This window comes from Lepisma saccharinum, chromosome 15 (genome assembly GCF_977018435.1).
Source record: "Lepisma saccharinum chromosome 15, izLepSacc3.1, whole genome shotgun sequence".
NCBI lineage: Eukaryota > Metazoa > Arthropoda > Insecta > Zygentoma > Lepismatidae > Lepisma > Lepisma saccharinum.
In genome coordinates, this window is record NC_139243.1 from 10,992,752 (window position 1) to 11,019,017 (window position 26,266).

The following is a 26,266-nucleotide window of genomic DNA, read 5'->3' on the forward strand; positions in this document are numbered from 1 at the left end:
ATTACATATATGCGCTCGCTTTCCCCACTTCTTTAGCAAACGATACAAGCTATACTTCTAGAAAAAGTAGGGTCGACTAAACTGACAGTAGCGCCACCTGACAGTAACAACCAAAAGGGGAATAGCCCAGGATCGCTAACAGCAAGCGCTGCCTATGGCCCAGTGCGTCTAATAGGAAGCGCAACTGTAAGTGCTTCGGGGCTTCTAATTTAACACAGCACCACCGAGGGACGGAAAAACACAAAAGCTGACGATGTTCTCCTCGTCAGAGGATTAAATCAAATTTTGATCACTAGGATCAAAAAGGAGAGATACACATTTCTGAATTCATTTGCTCACTTATTAACTTTCATAATTGTTTCATATACGAGCATATTCTTATTTATCTTAATTTGCTATTAACAACATTTTATTCACTCCTTCTATAATTGTTATACACTTCCTTTATATATTTTTCATTTACTATAATATATATAATCGCTCTTCTCCGCTCCTAGTTTCTACAATGAACTCTGCTCTTCTTTATATGGCGTGCTGCCATCTATCGTTGCTCTCGGGAAACATTTCTTTATTGCATTTTTCATTGTGTCGTCGAAACTGGCACGTGACAATGATCAAGTTATATCTTTACTGTTTTCATAACGGAAAATAATCGCAGTCTTAAAATACTTTAAGTGTTACTGTTAAATTGATTGAGTTGGTGTCCACTTTGTGCACACTATGGCTAATCGGAACTGGACCTACAGTTTAAAGTGGAATCCGAACCACCGTGTCATGTGCCTCCACCGGGTATCGAACCCGGAACCCCTTGATTACAAGGCGACGACGCCACTACTGTGACACCGGGGAGGCCCTGTTACTGTTAAAGAACAGGTTTATTGTAGTTATGTGTTTATTAATTACCTTCATAATGATATCAAAATAATAGTAATCTCTTAGCTTAAATTGCTACATAATGTTGCAATATTATGTTCTGTAGCCGTAAATTAAATCAATTCTTGTCAACAATAAATCCAACTCTTTTTAAAACAAATAGCTTTAAACTGTAGGTTCAGTCCCGATTAGCCTTTCTGTCGCCCAGCCTATAAGCCGCCCCTGGGGATACGTCCTGTCGAGAAGACATACTCGGAACAGTCACCTCTCCGCCCAAGACAAGACTATACGCAGGGCCATGAAAATAGGCGGCTGGGCAGAATAGCGCTGTTGCCACATGTCGGAAAAGCAAAGCGAGAGCGCGCCACTGGTTCCCGCGCACTGTGCGGCAACGTCAACCGGGCTACGTTGCCTAGTTCGAGCGTCAGACCCAGGTGCCTGCAGTCTCGTATCACAACTTGCTTTCGTTTTGAAGCTAGTGGGCGGAGCTTAAGTTTGTCTGCGTAAGATGAGCGCATCTACTTCAGCCAATGACTTAACAGACAGAAGAACATCGAATCGGCTGCTGCAAGCGCACGTGGGCTGGAAGGAGCACGGAAGTAGTCTCCAACTACAAATGCAAACTCGAGGTTTAGTTTACACTTAAATGCTACAAAACAAACTAAAACTAGCTTTACTTGCTTATGGAATTTTATTCCTTCAGGTTTCCTCTGGCTTCTGTTAGTACAGCCGTGTGTTGAGCAGACACAATTGCGTCCTAAATCTTATTCAAAAGTACACAAAATTACATGCTTTCTTACGGCGTCTTCGAATGTTTTGCTTCGGCTTCTCCGGTTCTGTCACGTGACCCGGCTTCAGAAACAGCACGCAGTGCTTACTCCTCCCTTTCTTACCTCCATGGTCAGACCGACCTCTCGCCGGGGCACTTTTGTGTCATCCCTAACCTTTTGTATCACGTGGATTACAAAGACCAACTCTACAACGAGATCTTTCATTCTCTTAAACCTCCGAACACACAGGGTTGTGCTCCGACTTGGCAACAGCGCGAACTTCTGCCACCCGCCTAATATCATGGCCGTGCGTTCAAAGTATTTTATGTTATGCTGATTCTAACGTTACGTTGATGAAACCTTTGTGGAAATTCTCAGCTTAAAATCTTCGAAATTAAGCTTAACGGTACAGTTTGTGTGAGTATGCTGGTGAGGTCTAATGCATAAGAAAATGTGGATGTGGATTCTAATTTTACTTGTAAGTGCATCAAAGTTTGCATTCCGATAAATCTGTCTTCAGACTGCGAGCATTTTTGAATGTTGCTTACTAGTTGAGTTTAGCTCACGGATGCTTCAGATGTTGGCCAACAGAGGGAACTGCCGTCGGCGATTCCTCCAAATGGTATTTTCCAGGCAAACAAACCCTCGAAAAGGAGGGAGACGGTGTGTTAGCTTTGCAATTAGAAGACTCTCTATTGGAACATTCGTCCCGACGCCAGCATCTCCCGAATACTCCGCTACCGTAAATAGTCCTCGCGAGATCCAGGATGGCGGAATTAAATAACGCCGCAGAGCGGTATCTCTAAATTCTAAAATTTTATCTCTTCCTTTTTCTCACACATTAATAAGGAGGCAAAGAGAAAGTTCTGCAATATCGGAAGCAGTGCAAAACCGGACACGCTTCTCATTCTATACGGCACCAGTTTAGGAGGGCGTATTCATAAAACCCATTGGAAAATAGCAACTGTGGGCGTGGCTAATACCAACAGCCAATAGTAGCGCGTTTCGTGCATGGTGCAACGGTCCATAGAGTAAGTCGACTGCTTCATTCACCATTAAGGAAATAGGAGCCGGAGGAACGTACATACGTGCGAATTAACGGCAAAATAAAATTATTTTCATCCCTGCCAGGGATGTTTTTCTCCCTCTTAAAGAGAACGGAATTGAAAGATATAGTACACCATTTCAAGAACGGACACCATTCTGGAACTGACCAACCTCACCGAGACGAGACAACAGTACACAGAGAAAAATGTTTGTATGGATTAACCAAAAAAATTAGGCAGTGGTGAACAAATAGTTTCTTTAAATAGGCATCAACCAAACAATTGTTCACCAGTACCAAAAGATTTGGTCAAGTTCTATTTGTTTGTCGTAAACAATTTTTTGGTTACCAAAACCAAATATTATTTTGGTAAATCTAACAAAATGTAGCCCCTTTGTTTAGGATAACCAAATAATTTAGTCAAAATTACCAAATGATTTGTTAAATAATTTATTCATAATTACTTAAGTTATAATCTGGCTAAGTTTTTTCTGTGTAGGTTGTTTTCATGGTATGGTGCTGATATTTTACATGTATTAAAGTGTTCACAAGAAACGTGTAAGTTAGACTGACATTAAGTTTGAACTTGGCAATATAAATTTGGCCAAGTTTTCGGTGAGATTACACGACGCACGGTTTTAGAAGCGATATCGGGCGGAGCCACGTAGAGGGTGTGCGTGGCGACCAGCCATTGGCAGGAGTGCAACGTTGTACAGTTCGGAAAGTGCGGCGCGCGACTTAAACGCGTATTTTTCTTGCGCGCAAGAAGTTTTCATAAAACTCGCCACTTTAAGGTTCATCTTAAGATGGGGCACGAGATTTTGAACCTGCCCGTCCAAGTCCCATGAATTTCCGTCGCCTACAGCCGGAGTTATCGTTTCTTGAAGAAACACGGGAAACAACACGTCTCTACACACACACACACACAATGACCCTTTCGTTTTCCTTCCGTGTTCCGTCTTTGTTTTTTCGTTGCCACCGTGTTGACCCCGATGAGTTGTTGTGTCTTGGTAAAGCTATGGGTGTCAAATTCGGCTGAATATGCACAATGACCTTTCATTGTCTTGTGTGTTCACAAACATTGCGAGTCTGGGTCAGTTTTGAGTTCAGCGTTTTCATAACAAGGGCGGTGTAAGATAATTTTACTCGTACTGCATGAAGAACAGTTGTGAGAGGATTCAATACAACCCTTATTGATTGATTTATTTTACTTCGCTTTTTCTGCCAATTTTGGCTAATTTACGAGGATGGGGATGAGTGATGATATGATGAAATTGATGAATTGACACTCACAAATATCCATGCTCAGGTCTGGATTCGAACCCGGGACCCCTGGTGTCGTAGCGCGAAGTGCTAACCACTTCGCCACGGGGGCCGGCGATGAAATTGATGAAGTGACCCTTACAAACACCTATGCCCGGGCCGGGATTCGAATCCGAGACTCCTGGCGTTGTAGCGCGTTGTGCAATACAGCCCTTATGATAGATAGTTGTGCAATAGTGTGTGTGTTGCGTGAGTATTATTTAATAATGTCGCGCCGGCGCCATTGTGAAGTGGTTAGCATATCGTTCTACGACGCCAGGAGTCCCGGGTTCGAATCCTGGCCTGGACATGGATATTTGCGAACGTCCCTTCATCAATTTGATAATATCATCACCCATTCCAATTAGCCAGATGTGACAGAAAAGCAAAGTAAAATAAAGCAAATCCAATTAAATCAAATTAATAATGTCGCTCTCGAAACCTAGTACGTACCAGTAGTACAGGCACCAAGGGTAAAATACTCGTATTACGTTCACAAGACAGAAATCTTAGTTTTAAAGCTTATTCTTACTTCAATGAATTGGCGTTCGGAAAACGTGCGTGCTGAAACAGTGTTTTCTCCGAGACGAGAACTTACGGCTAAAGCGTGTGGTGTATGTGTGCATACTGTGTTGCGCATTATAAAACAGGGTAAAGTACATGTATCTACCACAGAAATCGGCGAACACCTATTCAAATCTCCTGGGAAACATGCCTCAAAACAGAAACGAGATACGAGTTTCTCTTATATGCTGCAGTGATATGATATAATCCTGTGTAGAATTCTTCACTATATATTTCTTTGTACTAAAATATCACGTGCATGCATTATACCCATAAAAAGCTGAATATTGGACACAGCGAACGATTTCTCTGTGTTTCCCTTCCGCTAGCAGTTGGTTTGGCAACAGCGCGACAGCACTGGCTGCGTATTGGCTGAACTCATGTTCCTTCTAAAAGCGTACGTCGTATAGTTCTATTTGTGTACGAGTTTTGGTTTTCTTAAATATGCTAGGTGTTTCTAAATAAGTGTAAATGTTGAGATTCAATGACTGAGGTTAGAAATAAAGTTAGATAGAAGCGCAAGACAAGAGGTTACTTTACTGGCTGGTAACATATCTCCAAGTTTGCATACCGACAAAAACTACCTTCCGAGAGGAAAGCACAAATACGCCAGTTAGTTATTACCCCCCCCAAACAAAAGCTTAATAAACAGTGCATACATATGATACATAGTCAACATTGTCTACACCAATGGCATTCAAGTTTCGTAGGGGAGGCGCGAGAATTTCCTACAAAACATTTCTTTTTTCTGAAAGTTTAAAATGTGTTAATACAAAATATATCTTCATGTTTTTGAACCTACACAAGAACTGCACTCGTACCCTACACAAGAAAACAATGCATTTGACCAGAAATCGGTACAGCTTTCTGATATTTTACAGAAACTAAATACTCTGACATATCTCTACAAGGGAACAATACATTGTGTACTATTAGACTTCTAAAGGTAGTTGTTGCTGTGAAAGAGACAGACTGGACATCAAAACATTGCTGATAGCTTTCCTACATGAGCATAAGGGCTACAATTATATGACGAAATCAAATGTCTCATTGTGGAACACTTGTCATAACGTCTGTGAAAAGTACTTTTGGAAGTTGCAGTGATCACGTCCAAAGGCACATCAAGAGTAAATTTCTAGAATGAGATGCAATTTCAAATCATGTACCCTGATTCGATAAACTGTTTGACACCAAGCAAGCTCATACATCTCCCTCACTTTGCTAAACATCAATATGCTTGTTATTAACATCTATTATCCATTTTTCTCACAAAAATCGTGTCGGTGAGTGATTTGACACCAGTTTATAAATATTAAAAAATGTACATCACGTGCGTTAATTGCACATTCATTACTTGATGTGTACCAACGGTAAATACACATGAAGATATTTTGTGTTGGACTTTCATGGTCATTGAGGGGTCATTCCATATCAAATGAACCAATTTTTAAATAATTGTTGCATGACCATTTTAGAAAAAAATCATTTTTAGTACATGCGTTTGTACATGTTTCTAGCTATCAAAACCAATGTTCAAAAAAAATATTGTCTTTAGTTCTCCTGCGGCAGCCATTTTTCCAACATGGCGCATGGCATTTTTTTGCTCATGTAGCAGTATACGGAAACCTTAATATCTCAAAAACCATTACAGCTAGAGACCTGAAACAAAATTCATTTTGTACGTAATGAAGTATACTTACTATGATTTTCAGGTATGTTTTACTCAAAATTGCATCTTAAGTACGAAAATTATGGTGGAAAGTTGGGTAACAATAGTTAAAAATTTGGATTTTTAAGCTCGATTTATTAAATGAAGGGGTTTAGTCTAAGGCTTGCTGCAGGGTGTCTGTAAATAAAATATAAGTGCTTATAAATGCTTATAGATGCGTGAAGATGTCGGTCTAGGGCGTCTGACTGCCACGCGGGAGACCCGGGTTCGACTCCCAGGGTGGTAACCTAATGTTTCCGGCCATTTTCCCGGTCTGGGGTTCACCATGGGTACCTGGGGGCAAACCTGGGATGGGGTAAAGGCGTCCTCAGTGGTGCTGATCACATCACCTTCAAAATGGTCGAGATCGAGAATGTATGGAACCCTGCTCCCACATCCCTTAAATGTACATACCTTCATGGCCGGGTGCTATATGCTTAAGCGCTTGGACCACAGAAAGAAGTTTGAAAACCCTGGTCTATACGTAAGATGTAGACAGCCGTTGTTTACGCGTAAACGCACATCACTTCCAACAGCAGCAGTTTCTACACAGGTGTTGTAAATATACTTTCGAGCACTAGTAAATCGGTCTGTACTAGGGCAGAGGCGATACCACTTTCAACAGATAACAATACTATTACCAATTCCCTCCGATACAGATACTTGAAAATTGCAATAATTAAAATTTGTTCAAAACATTGATCAATGTTATTGTGTAAATATTTTCTTCTCCAATTATATGCAACATCTAGCTGATTGCCCGGGAATTTATTTACCACAATCTTCTATTAGACAGGAATATAATGAAAAACTCAATATGCTGACCAAGGCAGTAATTAATTTTATTATAAAACATAAACTAAACGTAACGTTCCAACCTTCTAGTAAGGTCTTCCTCAGACTCTGCACCAAGTACAAATGTAACAAGGTACAAAAATGGACGATATATATATATATACACACAAACATTACTCCCCTCCAGACTATTAGAAAAGTTGTTCTGGAACATTCTAGCAGGTGGCTTTCCCTTGTCAACTGTACTTTCACCTAAAGGGCAAAACATATTTACCTCCATATAGAATGTGGTTGGACTCTTTATCTCACGCTCTTTATCCTTCATTCTTCTCTCCTCTTTCTCTCTTGTCCTTTCCACTCTTTCTAACACCTTCTTCCATTCTTTGTTTATCTTCAGTCCCCCTTTCTAGTTCATTGTGTCTTCTTCACCTTTCTTCTCTATTCCCTTGGCTTCCTTCCATTTTCTCACTAGTATTCTCTTCTCCCTTCCTATCTGCTTAGCCTCATCCCACTCTATGTCATGTCCTGTTTCTCTCGTGTGTTTAAATATCGCATTTCTCTCTCTCTCTTAAGTCGTACATCATCCCTATGTTGTTTCAACCTGTCTTGCAGCTTCTTTTTCGTTTCTCCTATGTACACACTCTGACATTCTTTACATTTCACTTCGTAGATAATCCCTTCCTCTTCTCTGTTTTCCTTTTTCTTGTTTGCATTCTTCACTATTCTTAAGATGCTAAGGAATATAATGAATTCTAACTATTGTGCACAGAGAGGGAGAACTTGAAGTAGGAATGCAGGTGCGACTTCTGATCGGGCAATGTCATTGCTGAGTAATGGAAACTGAAAGGCATTGGCCGGGAGGAAGTGGTGGCTGATCGGAGAGGAGCGTTTGTGGAAGCGTGGGGAGAAAGTGGTGTCGAGGAGTAAGTGGCGTGCTGGAAGTGGGAAGGTACCAGGACCAGATTGAGACAGTGTTAGGAAAGTGAGAGGGGTCTACTTCCAGTCCACATTCGGGTCCGCATGGTCAAGGTGTGTTAAATAAATATTAAAAAGAATTAAAGGCGAGTGTCTCTACTGTCACGTCCCTGGGCTGCCAGTAGGTAGTTCAACACTATAGTGTAAAATGAACTTGTAGTTAAACGTGTGTCGCCCCTGTTTACACATGCCTTTTAAGCACTAAACTATTCAGTCTATGTTATAAAAATCTAAGTTGTTAAGAATTAGTTTTGAATCTTTTCTCAAAAGATTGTTAGATTTCTTTCCATAAAAATGTTATTGTTAATGTTACAATAGGTAATGAATTGTTTAACTTAAATCAGGAAAAAATGCTGAAACTATGGAAATATAAAACAACTATGTAGTAACCATGGTAAATTGTAAACAAAATTATGATATAAAAGAGCTAGACTTTTGTAAGCCTACGGGACATTCTCCTGGTTGCCGAAAGGCTGATGGTTCAGGGGACGTTGGGTAATATCTTGCTTCAATCTTCGGATTGGCGGGTGTACTTGTGCTCCATTTGGCAGATATTCCACAAACCCAACTCTGAATAAGGCGTTCTCCTGCATCATCAAAAGGACCAGGGTTATAAACTTCGGTACAACTAATAGGCTTAGGCCTACAAGTTGTATCGGGTGAATTGTCTGTTTGAAAGTGTTTGTATATCATCGGAAGTTTAAATAAATCTTCGAGTAAAAGATCTTCATGATATTTCATTTCAAACCTACATAGGTGATAATTAAAAATAAATCCTGCACCACAGACCACGCAAGGGCTTGGTCCATTAACCCTTAGAAGCCTTTGAGAAGTCCGATAAAAGGGTTGTAACAGACTAACATAAAGCCCTAAAGGGGGAAAGTGCGTGTCAAACTGCATTGGAAGTGTCACTGTTCATCTCAGCGGCTTCGAAAACTATGGATTCCACACTAATATCGGTCGTTTCACATGTCACCCCTTCCCCCTAGGGGTGCCAGGGGTGTCTTGGAGTTGAACGGCATTGGGAGTGTCACTATTCATCTCAGCGACCCCGACAACTATGGATTCCACACTAATATCGGTCGTTTTCGACTATTTTTACATGCCACCCCCTTCCCACCCACACCCCTAGGTGTGCCAGGGGTGGTTTACCCCCACAGTATTTCTTTCCAGATTGCAAGTGATGCGTGTTCCAAGTTTGGTTGAAATCGCTCCAGGCGTTCGAGAGTTATGCCGGAACAAACACACATACATCTATTTATATATATATATATATATATAGAAGATGGATAGATTTACAAAGAAATTTGCTTTAGAATATTCAAGAATTACACCAGTATTATGTAATCACAAAATATAGTTTTTCGCGTAAAATTGGTGCAAAATAAAAAGAAAGTTTGAATTGTGCATAATTTCCAGGATAATTAACTCCGCGAAAGCGCCATTTTTTGCACCTCGTGAAAGACCAATATGCAGGAAAAGTATCGGCTCAGGCCTAGTCTGTACTAGATATCGTGGAGAAAAGAAGCACCTGTCAGCATAATGAATGCTGAACCATGTCTGTACATGAATGGCTATTTTTCTAATTAGAATGGCGACTTCAATTTCTTCCTGTTTTCCACGACGTTTGCTGAAGTCAGGCCTATGTTCCATTTCTCACAAGGGAGGGGATCCCCCTCATTCCCCTTTCCTTTAATTATCTTTGCTGGCTTCCTCCACTTTCTCGCCTTGCCGTTGTCAGTCCAGCATCGCTCCGGAGCTCGTAGAAGACGTGGGGAGGTTTAATTGCGTTGCCAGACTTTAAACAAACTCGGAAGATGATGGCGAGAAAGATGCGCTCAAAATCACGCACGTCTTGACTCCCGTCATAACTAACTTACGTTGCGTTTTCGAAAAAACTCACGGCGCCGGTCCTTTGAGCAGGGTTCATTAACGAAGTGTACCCCCTATCTCTTAACCTCAAACAGGAAAATGAGAGACAGAGTGTATTGTGTGTGCGGTGGTTAATTGTCTTGCCAAACTTCATTTTCGCCAAAGCTAGTAATTTTCTTCCCCCGCACTCTTTTATACTTCTCTCGCACTCCTTTTTTTAAACATTTCCCCCGTCTTCCGGTTTAAGAGACGTGAAGAAGAGAAGAAAAATTTATACTCTTTCCGTTATGGGTTCCTCGAGATGAGAAAGTACCTATCCAGACTCCTTGAAAAATGTCGTTATCTTGTTCCACATGGCAATATAAAATGAACCGAGGGGGTTAGGGGGGGGTGAGTTTTAGCCATTTCTGTAAGGGCATGTCTTTTGAAACTGAGAAACTTGTCATCGCAGACGAGAACGCATCAGAATGAGCCTACGATGTCGTATCTCCAAGATCTGTATATTTTTCCGACAGCATTAAACTTGTTTTTTACTGCTCCTGGGCAAAGCGAGGCTTAACTTGATTGCTTTTCATGTTTTCGTTTAGATTTCCGCTAAGAAAAGACCGCACATGTTGAGCACAATTGGTTTCCCAGCATTTGAGATAGTTCAATAAATGTCCGTGCCGCGCTGCTGCCGAGGAATCCTACAAAAATAAATGTTCAGTCACGTGCAAGAGTTTCTAGTAACACAACTACGATATTCAGTTAGAGAAAGATGTCCAAACAGACCTGGGTAAAGATTAGATATACCGGAAACACATTTCTTGAAATTTACAGGAGAAAAGACGAGAAAGTACTTGCGGAATTTAGTTCTTGTGGACTTTCTGAAGCTGGGAAAAGTGTTTTTTTCGAATTGTGCAAGTTATTCGGCCTGTAAATAAGGTATTTTTCGACATCCATGTACCTCCGTTGCACGATAGCTCGTCCCACCATTACCGTCGACTACGTGAATCAAATGTTCCGTGCGTTCGATTACGTAACTTCCTGTCAGTGTAGCAACCACGCGGTAGTTTTACAAGATGACGGGTGGTCGGGATTTTTTTTTTTTTTCAATTTAATTTTCTATGTTTGCCTAACCTAACTGAACCTAACCTAACGTTCCGTGAATATTTTGTGGAACAATTTTCGCTTAAAAACCTTCTGCGAATAGTTTGTGCGGCATTTTTCGGTTAGTAAGTTTGGAAACACTGCATATCAGCTGATGATAGACAACGTGAGTCAAGATTTGCCCGCCATATTGTGTGTAATGAAAGCGAATCAGCAACGAACAATAAATACTTGTAATGTGAAAAATTACGCTTTTTTCAGTGAAAAGAGCAAAATCCCACGTTCAAAAATGTTCCGCTATGCATAACAGGTAAGTACAAATGTAAATAATTAGGAAATAAACGAGTGAAATGTGTTTTCACTATACAATACTGTTACCCACATATGAAAGTATGCAATACCTACAGACCGAAACGTTAAATGGATACACATGTTGATGGACCTGCCTAAGCAATTACAAATGTCGCATCACAGTGCAAGAAGTACGTGTACATCATTGTTCACCTGCGAAATAATACAATGCAGTTATATTCAATCGAACATCATTTCAATGTACAAATCGTAGAAATATAAAATGTCAGCCTAAGCAGTTTCAGCCCATAATCGTCTATTTCATTTTCACATATCTCGGTAAGATACACAAAACTGCGTTTTAACATAGAGATGATGACTGTGTTCACTTATTTTTCAATTTCACTTCGTCTCTTACTTCACGATCCATACTTGAGGGCCCACTACAATAGGCAAATGACGGAAATATGTGTACCAATAGGGTTCTAGAGTTCGAGTGTATTTCGCTCCAGCGGAAGAGCTATCAATTCTATGTCCCATCTAGCGTTGCCCGTGCGAACTATTTGCCGCTCGAGCGACAAAAGCTCATTGCAGCACTCTAATAACCACACTGAACTGCACGTAGAGCCATCTGTTGTGCAATCGCTGAAATAAGTCGAAATTCGGGCAACCAATGCTTCATTGAAGTTGGGTATCTATTATACATGCATATTCTCTTGTAGGAGAACATACTATTCAGGAGAGTTCTCACTCGTAAAACAAGCAACAACCAACATTGTGTTGGTACCGTTCTACCATAATACATGTTTGTCAAGCTCATATAAAAATGGCAGAATGTATTTATGCTAATAGAACTTAACCTTACAGGTCTAACCTAAAAACGAAGGCATTCCATTGTTGCTTGTATTATAAGTGAGAGCCATTGAGGAGACGAGGAAGCTTTTAATGTGTTGTGTTTGTCTTGTGCAGGTCTTCTTACAATCTTGCACTATCAATGTTTTTCCCAAGGTGCTTTTTACACCCTCTGTTTTAGGTAAGGGGATATTTCCCCGAAAATATTGAAGGATGCAAAATGACCGACACACCGAAAAAAATTAATTCATTCCACTGAGGAGACCTCAGATGTGATGTCTTAGCTTCGGATCACATTTCATGGCTGTGGGTTGATTGGCTTAATTTTACTTCGCTTTTGGCTAATTTGCGAAGATGGGGATGAGTGATGATATGATTAAATTGATGGATGGACACTCACAAATATCCATGCCCAGGCCGGGATTCGAACCCGGGACCCCAGGCGTCGTAGCGCGCTGTGCTAACCACTCCGCCATTGGGCCGGCTATATGGCTGTAGGGTCTAAGGCTTCATGATTTGGGCTACGGCTGCGAAACTGTCGCAGGTTCGAGTCTTCTTGGGGAAGCGTAACAACTTTTCTCTTTAGATATCGGGCTGTGTGTGGGACCACCCACCATCGTGAGGAAATTTAGTAGCATAACCCGGTAATAAAAACCTACACCAAAGACTGGTAGTTTTTACGTGCTGACCACACGTCACTCCGTAACTGGTTGGATACTATCCCGTCTCGGCAGGTGGTAGTGGGGCTGGAAGTCGGTATATAGCCCTTGGTATGGTATGAAAATTAAAATTGCTACGTCATCACTTGTCCTGATATTTGAAATTAAAAGCTTTCAGAAACACCGTGATTCATAAGTCTATGAAACATTTTAGAAATTCGCCACTGGTAAAGTATGCAACGAACAGTTGTAATTCTGATGCCGATAGAACGACAACTTTCCCAAGTTTTTGCAGGAAACCGCACGAGCGCATAGTTACCATAGTTTGCCGCTAGGAGGCAGTAGTGGAAATATGGCGCTAAGTGTAAATGCGTTTTGGGAACACGCAAGTAGAACCTTGTCCGCTGCGACGATTTTGAGCAGAATTTGTGGAGCCCTGTTAATCTACAGGAACTTACCGCGGCTGTGACACTGATCGACGTGTGGGACGAAATACAGTATCGGTTAGTTATCTGTAGCACCAGCAAAGGTGGACACATAGAGCATTTGTCAGATGTGCACACACAAAACCTTGTAGAGCTCGTCGTTTTATCAGAGTTGCCACTGTCAGTTGTATGGCTTATCTGTAGTAAATTTATAAAATGTTTCACAGACTTATGAATCAGCCTATATATTGCAGTCTTTACGAGGAACTGAGTGGGAAGGGGTACAATCATTTTTGAGACTCCGAAAATTACGTACATTTAAGCTAGGTACAGTCACCAGCAATAAAAGTGGGACACCTAGATCATGAAATTTTCGCTTCCCTCTACAGCGATAAGTGGATTTCAATGCCCATTTCTCAATGGCAACTTCTACCAACGCCCTAGAGGTATGCAACACACATAACGCCTTGCAGAGAAGCGAGTATCTCAGGATCTAGGTGTCCCATTTATATTGCCGTGGACTGTACCTGAAATGTCTTGAAATATATTGCATTTAAGCAATATCCGGTTCAAAATGGTGGACGAAAACCCGATTTTTCTATACGTCACGCACACTCTCACTTGGTGTAGAGTTTTCTTTTCAAAATTCTGTAGAGAAAACATTGTAGGGAATTAAACTCAGCAGAAAACTGTAGAAAAAACCTTTGACTTTGTCGAAAAATTTCTCACCGTGACTCTTCGGAAGATGGACGATTTTTTAAAGTAAAGGTACCACCCGGTCCCGGTATCCGCTTACAAAGAATGAACAAAACATAATAACACGAGCGGCTTGGGACAGCATTAGCACCTTGGGAAATACATGCTAACAGCACCAAACCTGATCTGCCTAACCTATCCACGTAGGCATATAATAGCTTAAATAAACAAAATATAACTTGCTAAACCTATTTACATGTATATTTATGAAAATATATGCCTACGTGGATAGGTTAGGCAGGTGAGGTCTTGTGCTGTTAGCATGTATTTCCAAAGGTGCTGCCGCTCGCCATAATAACAGGTTTATTTCGTGAAATGTCCGCCCGCGGCGCCACTTACCGGTGCAGTACTTGGGCTCGTCCGACTTATCGCCGCAGTCGTCCACCCCGTCGCAGTACAAGTCCAGCCTGATGCATCGTCCGTTTCGGCAAGGGAACTCGGATATCCGACACGCCGGGGACGAGACAACCACCATAACCAGCAGCAGCACGCTCGACCCCAGCTGTCCTGTCATGGACAACATCCTCTGGAAAACACAGAAACATATTGTCAATTAAAAGTGTATTTTTGACTAGTACTTTATGTTATACAGGGTGATCCAAAATGGTTCGACAAAATTTTGGGAGGATGTTCTACGTGCAGAGACAAAACAAAAAGTCTTAGTCAGCATGGGTCCGGAAACGGATATTTAAAGAGCTACGGGGATGGAGAAGTGTAGCTGGAAGGAAAGAAATATGGAGTCAGTGAAGGAGCTAAAGTCTGCAGTGATGTCACACCACAAAAGCACAAATAAAATCGTGTAAAGAGAAGCTTCTTATGCCAGTAACAGACGAACTGATAAAGAAATATGGCAGAACGCCTTGCAATCGAGGATTTCTCTCACTCAAATCTTATTATATTGACGTCTAGCACTTAATGTTGGGAAATGCGTGAGACTTTCGCATACAGGGTGACATAACATATGCTGATGATTTCACTTAAAATCTACCTTTCTTACGACTAATAATTTTTTTTAATTTCTGCTTTAATTGCAAGTACGATTTGGGGGATTTTATAATGGAGAGATAAACTATTGCGCAATAATCGGTTAGTAGTTTTAAGGAAACGCGTATAGATTTTATAACGTTCGCGAGGCACCTACTATTAATAGAATTAACGGCCTAGTTAAAAAGTTTGAAGACGCGGAAACTGTAAGAGATGCATGGCATACTGGAACACCTCGTAGTGGTCAAAACATTAAACGTGTACGGCAGTGTTGAAAATCAACCCCTAACATGGACCAGAAGACGCTTGTCACAACTGGAGATTTCTTGTCACACATTGCAATGATTTCTTTAGCAAAACCTTTCAATCTCTGAGACAAGGAATTGCGTTTCCAATATTCGCGTGTCTTGCTCAATCATGTCGAAAATGAAGCCAAATTTCCTTCAAATTTGATAATGAGCAACGATGCAGTTTTCAATTACGTGGTTTGGTATAGAACCAACTTGAAAACCATCCAGTACCTGAAAGAGAATATTAGGAACGAAATAGCCGCTACAATTCCTAAAACTCTGCGAGAGGGTATGGAGAATCCAGTCAGGAGAGCCGTTTAGATTGTCCATTTATTTCATTTCTTTCACCAGTTACATAGAAAACAAATCCGTCAGATTATTTTGAGTCACCCTGTACATATTGCTTGTTTAAGTCCATTTTATGCTCAGTTGGGCTAATCGGGAGTGGACCTACAATTTAAAGTGTAATCCCGAAGCATTATGTTTCTCCAGCGTGGATCGAACCCGGGACCCCTTCATCACTACGCCATGTACAGTACAGTACACGAAACACACATGATAAGACAAATGTAAATGTAATTAGCAAATGTATTTGCACATAACTGATTTGTCACAAATTTACCTACTTACACTAGCTGCTTCATAGCCCTTGTTCCCAATTATTGTACATGGACACTGCAACCTTCAAAGAGTGCGAGCCAGGGCATTTTTTAGCACTACTCCACGAGCGAACATATTCCAAACACAATCCGGGCTCAAGCCCAGGAATAGAGTGTTTGACACAGGAACACTGGCGTAAGAACAGCTCTCAGAATTTTCCTGTACCAAGTTCATAAGCATGCGTCAATATGCCACCAACACGAACCACAAACACTGACAAAAGTAAATATTTGATGTTTTCGAACTGTGCGCCGGTGTTGTTGACACCATCCTAGAGGTTTCAATAACACCGAATAATCATTTGGGAAGATTACTGTTGCATGACGTGGTTATATATGTACTGACACAACATATCAATTCACTTAGTAGACTTGGAACGACCTGTTATGGTGTTGAGGTATTGTGTATATACAGGGCAATTCAAAGAAAAATGTCAGGTTTTAAAAAATCTCCACACACTTGAGACGGGAATATTATAATATTTTATCGACGTTTTTTTCGTACTCAACAACATAATTTGTGAAGTTGGGTGTACACTATTGCTTACTGTTAAAAGTTTCGTTTCTCTCTGAGATAGTACAAAACCGCAGAGTAAAGCAACAGCAGATGCAGGATGTTTACAATTTCATAAAACCAAATTTCTAATATTTCCAGGTTTTCCTAGCTAAGAATCAAAAATAGCCATGCCTAGGTAATTATGGCATATAATGTACCTGAACATGTGTAAGAAGGGTCACAATATTTTCTCTCACACTTAGAATCTCACATTACACAGTTTAGATATTAACTTCATACGTATATGTACCAATGAAGGGTGGGGAAACTAAGTAGTAATTCGTTGTTGAGTAGGGGAAGGGAAGAAAATATCAGGTGTGAACTTCATGCCTACTGATTAACAAAGCCCTTGCTCTTACAATTCATAATAAGTACGGTGTAAACCGTGCACAACCATAGAGATTTAGTAATATGCTGCTCCTAACAATCTGCCAAACATCTCTAACATATTGCAACAAGAAAGTGGCAAAGGATAGTATCCACTTATTGTACTAGATTTCTTCACAAGAACTCAAAATATGTCCCATTTTCCTAAAGAATGTTAATATGAAATTTCTGCTCTAACCCCTGGTAATACTCGGTATATCTGACTGAAGCATAGTTGTCAACCTAACTTTTGTATTTGTATACAATTTAATCTTTGATTGTTACGCAAACAAAAATTAAAATGACACCATATGGAATTAGGGTGGCCGCAGTGGCTCAGTCGGTAACGCGTCTGACTACCATGCTAAAGGTCTGGGTTCGATCCCCGGCCGGTTCAAATCCGGGAACTTTTCTAACGATGGAAGCGTCCCCGGCGCCCACCCAGCGTCGAATAACATGGATACCTGGGGGAAACCCTGGGGGGTAACGGCGGTCATGGGCGTGATGCTGATCACATCACCGCCACTCATGACCGGATCAAGAAAGTGTGGGGCGTTACCCCCACACCCCCTATATGCCTTCATGGCATGGTGCTATGCACAGGGGAGCACTTTACCTTTTTTTTATCTTTTTTACCATATGGAATTAGGAAGTTTTGGAAGGAATCAAAATCGAGTATAAAAATATTGCAGAGTCCAAACCTGGTACAATCACGGGTAACGATCCCATCCATATTCAACTGAATCGTGACAACCCATAACTGTCCATGAGTGTACAAACAAAGGTATGACAGTCATGGACCACTTGTTGTGGACAAATATACGAGGGAGCATCAAAATGTTTTGCGTGTTGAGGTATAATTTGTTTAATAATGGAAAGATTGAAACAATGAACATACATATAGTTTGCCTGTAGTGTCCTCTACTCAAAGTTACCCTTAAACATAGTTTCCACCACGTTCGATGTATTTGAGCGAGCTTTTTTCCTAGGTCTCAAACAAAGTGTGGAACAAATCCACAGAACACTCCCTGCCCCACTCTTCAGAGCTGTTTTAGTTTCCTGTAGGTCCTCGAATTTCATGCCACGAAGCACAGATTTAAATAGTTAAGTTAAAGAGAAACCAAAAGTACTGCAAGTGAAGGACTTGCGGGCCATCAACGTCTATGATCGACGACAACCGCCACAGGGCTGATGAGCTCATTCGAGAGGATAGACGCACCATCCAGGACATTTCTATTGCAGTGTATATGTTCTATGGGTCAGCACAGGCGATAATTGAAAGTCTGGGATACCATAAAGTCTGTCTAAGTCTGTGTTTCGTGGAATGAGATTCTAGGAGGTGAAAATAGCTCTGAACGGTGGGGCAGGGAGTGTTCTGTGGAATTCTTTTGAGACCTGGATAAAATGCTCGCTCAAATGCATCGAATGTGATGGGAACTCTATGTAAGGGTAACTCTGAGTAGAGGACACTACAGGCAAACTATATGTACAGTATGTTCATGTTTCAATCTTTCCATTATTAAACAAATTATACCTCAACAGACAAAACTTTTTGATGCCCCCTCGTATTTCTTTAACGTGGAGACCAGAAACCAATGTCTCCAGATGCAAGGAGCATCCTCTCAGATGTTTCTCACTGGATATGTAACGAATGTATCTACTGGTCCAACTAAAATTTAAGTTTTACTGCAAAATTATTGATTTTTCTAGAGAAAGGAATAAATTCCCGATTTTTCTAGGTTTTAAAGACTTATAGACATCAAGAGAAACGGTGTAAAATAATTTGATGATACAGACGACATACATTTGGCCATCTACAGTGTTCTCTTCTTTGCCGGAAGTATTTTTCTAAAGGATCCAATGCATTTTCATTATTTTTCACCATTTTGAACCATCCTTTGTTACGAAATTTTAAAATATATATTCCTCTTTTCTCCCTGCAAATAAAAACATTTTTAACACGTTTTCAAGCATTTTACGCTGGAAAAAGTTATTCATATAGCATTTTGATCTCCCTTTTCCATTTTGCTTCCTGCGCACAATATAAAAATTATTAGCTTATCGCTACGGATTTTCCAACATAAAATTCCGCCAGCTTTTTGGACGTCATAATACGTCACTATAAAAAACATGGATGATATATTGCACAATTATAGCACTATTCGCACAGATAAGCGCGACAGAGCTCCCCTCTACTTCAATTATGATGAAACATAATACGTGCTGTACAAAAAAAGGAAACACGGAGCTAGGTACACATCGTGATTGGAGCAATACAAGCCACAAAAACCATGGTGTTTTATTTTTGCCCCTTCCTTTTTTTTTAACCCGCTATTTCCCGAACATTGTCATCGTCACATGAGTTTGTCTCTCCCATAATTTCCAAGCCTTCATCCGCACCAGTTTCACACGTTCGGGAATTAATAGCCTGTACGATATGCAACCGCGCACGTCACAAATGGCGAGTGTGTTGCGTATTAGCAGGATATAGGGTTTGGACTTTGAAAAGGGGCTCTGTTTTTTTTTCTTTTTCCTGTGGTGGATGTCGGACGATCCATGCTCTAGTGGAAGAAATTATGAAATCGTTAGGAAAAGAGTACATAGATTGTACACCATAATTCTGCAATAATCTACGTCAGTAATGATTGATTTTAAATATGATTACTTGGTTTTTTAATTAATATATATACAAATATACCTGTGGGGCGGGGTTATCAGCTCAGTGGCTATCTGAGCCTGACATACTGATAATTTGATTCTTTAAGTTCAATTTTATGCTCAGATAAGACGATCCGGTCTGAACTTACAGTTTAAAATGGAACCTCATGACTGCTGTGCAGTTTGCCCCCATAAGGAATTGAACCTGAAAATTAAGGCAACAACATTAACAGTGCACACCAGGAAAAACAAGCTACTTAATAAGGGCAAGTCCATTTAATTCTTATTTGACGTCGCTTCTCTTCCTTTTTAAGCAAATTTCAACCGTGAAGATGCATGATGATGGCGTGTTCTTGATGAAGGGAACCTTATGTCCAGGACGGGACTCGAATAAGCACAATTTTCTTGCACGCTCGTGCACAACGAGCAAATCAACGAACTCAGTCACTCTCATTACAAGCATCGTAATCCGCATGTATCTCTCAAGCAGTGTTCCTTTCCGTAAGCATCTCTCAGTGTAAGTGACCCTTCCCGCAAGTACTTCTCAGCAAAAGGGTCCTTTCCCGCAAGTACCTGTCAGCAAAAGCGTCCCTTCACCCAAGTATCTCTCAGCGCAAATGTCCTTTTCCGCAAAATTTTCCAACGCAAGTTCCTCTTCCTGCAAGTACCTGTTAGCACAAGTGTCCCTTCCCGCAAGCACGTCTCAGCACAAGTATCCCTTCCAGCAAGCACGTCTCAGCACAAGTGTCCCTTCCCTCAAGTATCTCTCAGCGCAAATATCGTTTCGCGCAAGCATTTCTGAACGCAAGTGCCTCTTCCTGTGAGCATCTCAGCAAAAGCTTCCCTTGGCGCAAGTACCTCTCAGTACAAGCGTCCCCTCCCGCAAGTACATCTCAGCACAAGTGTCTCTTCCCGCAAGAACCTCTCAGCGAAACGTCCCTTCCCGCAAGTAGAAACACAAGCCCGTTCTCCCAAGTATCTCTCAACGCAAGTGTTTCTTCCCTTGAGCATCTCAGCAAAAGCTTCCCTTGGCGCAAGTACCTCTCAGTACAAGCGTCCCCTCCCGAAGTACATCTCAGCACAAGTGTCTCTTCCCGCAAGAACCTCTCAGCGAAAGCGTCCCTTCCCGCAAGTAGAAACTCAAGCCCATTCTCCCAAGTATCTCTCAACGCAAGTGTTTCTTCCCATCAGTATCTCTGCAAAAGCTTCCCTTGGCGCAAGTACCTCTCAGTACAAGCGTCCCCTCCCGCAAGTACATCTCAGCACAAGTGTCTCTTCCCGCAAGTAGAAACTCAAGCCCATTCTCCCAAGTATCTCTCAACGCACGTGTTTCTTCCCTTGAGCATCTCAGCAAAAGCTTCCCTTGGCGCAAGTACCTCTCAGTACAAGCGTCCCCTCCCGAAGTACATCTCAGCACAATTGTCTCTTCCCGCAAGTAGAAACTCAAGCCCATTCTCCCAAGTATCTCTCAACGCACGTGTTTCGTCCCATGAGCATCTCAGCAAAAGCTTCCCTTGGCGCAAGTACCTCTCAGTACAAGCGTCCCCTCCCGAAGTACATCTCAGCACAATTGTCTCTTCCCGCAAGAACCTCTCAGCGAAAGCGTGCCTTCCCGCAAGTAGAAACTCAAGCCCAGTCTCCCAAGTATCTCTCAACGCAAGTGTTTCTTCCCATGAGCATCTCAGCAAAAGCTTCCCTTGGCGCAAGTACCTCTCAGTACAAGCGTCCCCTCCCGCAAGTACATCTCAGCACAAGTGTCTCTTCCCGCAAGAACCTCTCAGCGAAAGCGTCCCTTCCCGCAAGTAGAAACTCAAGCCCAGTCTCCCAAGTATCTCTCAACGCAAGTGTTTCTTCCCATGAGCATCTCAGCAAAAGCTTCCCTTGGCGCAAGTACCTCTCAGTACAAGCGTCCCCTCCCGCAAGTACATCTCAGCACAAGTGTCTCTTCCCGCAAGAACCTCTCAGCGAAAGCGTCCCTTCCCGCAAGTAGAAACTCAAGCCCAGTCTCCCAAGTATCTCTCAACGCAAGTGTTTCTTCCCATGAGCATCTCAGCAAAAGCTTATCTTGGCGCAAGTACCTCTCAGTACAAGCATCCCCTCTCGCAAGTACATCTCAGCACAAGTGTCTCTTCCCGCAAGAATGTCTCAGCGAAAGCGTCCCTTCCCGCAAGTAGAAACTCAAGCCCATTCTCCCAAGTATCTCTCAAGGCAAGTGTTTCTTCCCATGAGCATCTCAGCAAAGAGTCCCTTTCCGCAAGTACATCTCAGCACAAGTATTGTTTCGCACAAGTATCTTTCAGCACAAGTACCCCTTTCCGCACGCATCTCTCACACCCTCATGCAAGGGCCCTTCTACATCTCCATCTCCAGGGAGCTTCTCTTACCGTCTGAAGTAAGAAGTGAATCCTCCAATGCCCCCCTTAACTCGGTCTCTAACCCTGACACAGGAGAACAACCAGAAATACATGTAAACCCACCTCCGACTGATTTACAGCCCCGGCAACATAACAAACGTTTCCACCCTCCAACTCCTAGCCACCTCCAACCTTTAACACCCAGCATCACCCACCAGGAGCTCCATCCTTATCCCTCTCGCGGCGCTGTATAAAAAATATTTATGGCGATATATGATCGATAGGCAATCGCTTTATGGGCTTATTTTCCCCACGTTGCGTAGCCATTGAAATGCTTCCCTTCTGGCATGCCGAATTGTGAGCTTCTTTCGCAATGTTGCCAGCACCAGAAGGTTTTGGATTTGTTCCGCTCTTCATCATGCATCAAGTACCAATGATTTATGAGTATCAGTGGCGTACCTGAAACTAAAGTCATGCAGCGGGCTGTCAAGGGGCATTTTATTGAATGGCCAGCGCATCGGGTACGTAATCACATTGGCTATTTGCGCCAATAACAGAACACAATAAACAATGATTGAAAGAAATAGAAAATAAAGTTTTGCTTTTGCAAATCATTCATTCGTTTATTAATACAGCGATCAACCTGCGCATGGAGATGCGAAGAAGCCTACTGCTCTTGGCGCTGCGCACAAGCCTACTGCGTATGGAGCTCCGCAGAAGCCTACTGCTCTTGGCGCTGCGCACAAGCTTACTGCGCATGGAGCTGCGCATAAGCCTACTGCTCTTGGCGCTGCGCACAAGCCTACTGCGCATAGAGCTGCGCACAAGCCTACTGCTCTTGGCGCTGCGCACAAGCCTACTGCGCATGAAGCTGCGCATAAGCCTACTGCTCTTGGCGCTGCGCACAAGACTACTGCGCATAGAGCTGCGCACAAGCCTACTGCTCTTGGCGCTGCGCACAAGCCTACTGCGCATGAAGCTGCGCATAAGCCTACTGCTCTTGGCGCTGCGCACAAGACTACTGCGCATGAACTATCGTGAACCGAAACGAAAATGAACATTGAGACTAGAAATATCTTTACCTATGAAAAACGCTGTGGCTGTACGGAGGTACTGGGTACACATAAAGACATAACACAGCACAACGTACAAACCCACACATATTGACTCTATACTAACTGTGAGTGGAGGCTTCGGGGACTTGTTAGCCTGCAAAAATTAATCTCAGGACATGTTGCGTTGAAGACAGGTTGAACCCTTATACCCAATGTTTCTGGCTTTCGAGCCTGTAATTTGCTACCATTGCTGAATCAACACGGATATCTTGGAGATATCACACTAACCCGGGATTGCTAGCACCAAAGGCAACAGCGCTAACCACTCGGAAACTCTGAGTGGTGTTATCGATAGATAATAACTTGGATACGTGGGTTCTTGTTTGAGTTGTTGCTTTTAAGTTCACGTTATGCACATAAGCTAATCGAGACTGGACCTACAGATTAGAGTATGATCCGGGTGTGCAATGAATGTATCTCACCGGATATCGAACCTGAGATCCCTTGATTACAAGGAGACGACGTTGCCATTACGTCATCGGGGATGCATCTGGACACACGAGTTCTGATGGCAATATCCAGTGGGGAGGAGGTGTCTTTCTACTTTTGTGTGTTCTGTTTGATTTTTGTTATTTCGCGTCGCTTTTCTGCCACTTTTGGCTAATCGCGACGATGAGGATGCGTGATGATAATTGATTAAGGAACACACACAAAGAACACCCATGCCCAGGACAGGATTCGAATCCACGACCTATGGCCTCGTAACGCACTGAGCTGACCACTCCGGCACAGAGCTCGATTGATTTAATTGCGAGGGCTTATTTAATGAAACGCCCTGTATATGTGCGCTTCTCATACTCAATGCTAACCTGCAAATACTTGAAAATACATCTCCACACCAAGTGGCGCCAAAACGGTCATAGGAGAAACTCATATAGAGCACCATGACGAGAGCGAATGTAACAATAATATTTAATTGAAAGCTGGAAGCGTGCTGCAAACCAATAACAATGAGTGAATATTTTGTTTATTCATTTGCCTCGTAATTAACTGTCGGCAGAAATATGGAATTATGTAAATTGAATATAAATATTCACGATCGGGTGAAAAAATTAATTTGTGCGGTGGTGTGTTTACTGCACGAATCGTAACAGACGCTGCATATAGTAATTAAATAATTTAATGAATCGTGTCGACGATGATCTCTGTTTTAGTTGTTTTGCGTCGCTTGTCTACCCTCTAGTTAATCGCGACGAAGAGGATGAATGAACAAGTACATTCATGCCATATCCGGAATCAACGAATAACAGCTGTATAATTTGCGAATGCCTTCTAAAAGGCATAACATGTTATCATTAAAAACTGGCCACTTCTCTGTTAAACTTTGACATTACAGTACTTAAAATTGTTCTTGTTATTGAGAGATTATTCGGCTTGTACAGTCATGAACACTTCTGGCTTGCAACGATTGCAATAAGAGTCAATGGTACTGTTACAACCCAGCAGTCTACTTTGGCGCTCAGTTCTGCACAACATGAGAACCACAAGCGACCAAATTGATTTCTTAAACAATCTCTCAGGCCATTGTGACGACATCTAATGACGTCATATATATCCTTGAAGGGGATATATTGCCCCCACTGTTTGTCCCAACAGCCTAGCTCCACGCAAGCATATAATGAGAGAATTGCTTGTAAAAGTCTCCTTTCACCAAATGTCCCACGTCATGTGACATGTCACATCAAAATGACAATTAAATTAGCATTTTTTTTTCATTCGGTCGCACATGCTGATTGACAGCAACGTAAGAGTTAAAAACAGAATGGGTTTCTAATTGATTGAGTTTGTGCTTCAAGTCCACTTGATGCACAGTAAAGCTAATCGGAACTGGACCTACAGTTTAAAGTAGGATGCATAGCATTATGTGCAGACAGCGGGTATCGAACCTGGGACTCCTTAATCACAAGGCGACTGGAGCCCCGAAAATGTAGAATGGGGAGAGGGTATTTACGAAGGTCTGTTCTCAAACTTCAATCAATTGTTACAAATGATAGCATGAACATTTCATAGGATAAAACAAAGTCAATGCAATAAAAACTTACTAACTCTCTAGCCTTCTCAAACCCGAAGGTTCATGGCTGCAGCAACACAGGCACTCCAACCGTCCCAATCCTGAGCAAGATCTATATACTCTTGTCCATCCCTACCGATTTCCTTTAGGTCCATCTCAACTTTGTCCCTCCATCTTCGTCTTGGCCTTCCTACAGGTCTCTTACCATCAGGTTTCCCAACAAGAATCCTGTAAACTCTTCTTTCCTCTCCCATTCGTGCCACATGGCCTGCCCACCTAAGTCTTCTTCACTTAATCATTCTAATAATATCGGGACATGAGTACAAATTATGTAGTTCTAAATTTTGTAACCTTCTCCACTCACCTGTCTCCTCATCCCATTTAGGTCCAAAGATTTTCCTAAGGATCTTATTTTCAAATACTCTCAATTTATGTTCCTCTTTCAATGTAAGGGACCAAGTCTCGCACCCATATAATACTATAGGCAAAATTACTGTTTTGTATATTTTAACTTTTAGTTTCTTAGATATTAAACGAGAAGACAAAGGTTTATGAAGAGAAAAGTAACATGCATTTCCGAGTGAAAATTGTGATAAACGATAAAAAACAATTGAACACGTAAAAGACTTTGTATATTCTGAAGCAGGTTTTCATTTGGAAAACCAATGAGAAAATAAATTCAAATTAAATACCACAATGTCATTTCAAAACCGGTTCTTCCGTATGGCAGCAAATGTTGGACTCTTCTTTAACATGACAAAACTAAAATAAATTGTTCACAAATGAGATTTCCTCGGCCTTTAAGTGAAGTATTACGAGAGAAAATTAGAAGTGAAGAAATCCGAAATAAATGGAAGGTTGAAGAACTGGTGAAAGAAATTCAAAAATATCAATTTGTACTTTAGTACAGTAAGCGCCAAAATATACAGTACTGAAATGAAAAGATGAACAAAAGTATAAGATATGTTACAATATAGTGACTGGTCTATATGCAACCCAAATAACAATCGTGCCTTTTGGGTTGCATAACTGTCAGGAAACCTAAGGTTAGGTTAGGTTAGGGCATGTGGAGTGGACGATTGTCATTTGGGTTGCATATAAACCAGTCACCTTTTTCAAACTCTGTTAACCTTCACGACCACTTCCGTATGAGCGGAAATAATGCTCAACTATGAATACTTTTTCCTCCGTCGAGAGATCCATTTCCAACAACAACTGCACAACACAACTTCCTTTTCACTACTGCGAACACGTGCAGCTGGAGCTATGCCCCGTCGACAAACGCAACCACGTGTTC

At 41.7% G+C, this 26,266-nt stretch overlaps 1 protein-coding gene across 1 annotated transcript in view; it reads right to left on the bottom strand.

Annotated features, from left to right (window-relative positions):
• Positions 1–14,427, bottom strand: part of LOC145999394 (uncharacterized) — a gene marked incomplete at its 5' end in the record, with an annotated part of 88,275 nt that extends 73,848 nt beyond the window's left edge. The window contains one exon of the mRNA XM_083136342.1: positions 14,316–14,427. Within this exon, the coding sequence (XP_082992468.1) occupies positions 14,316–14,427 (112 nt within the window). The remainder of the gene's footprint in view (positions 1–14,315) is intronic.
• Between the last annotated feature and the right edge of the window lie 11,839 nt (positions 14,428–26,266).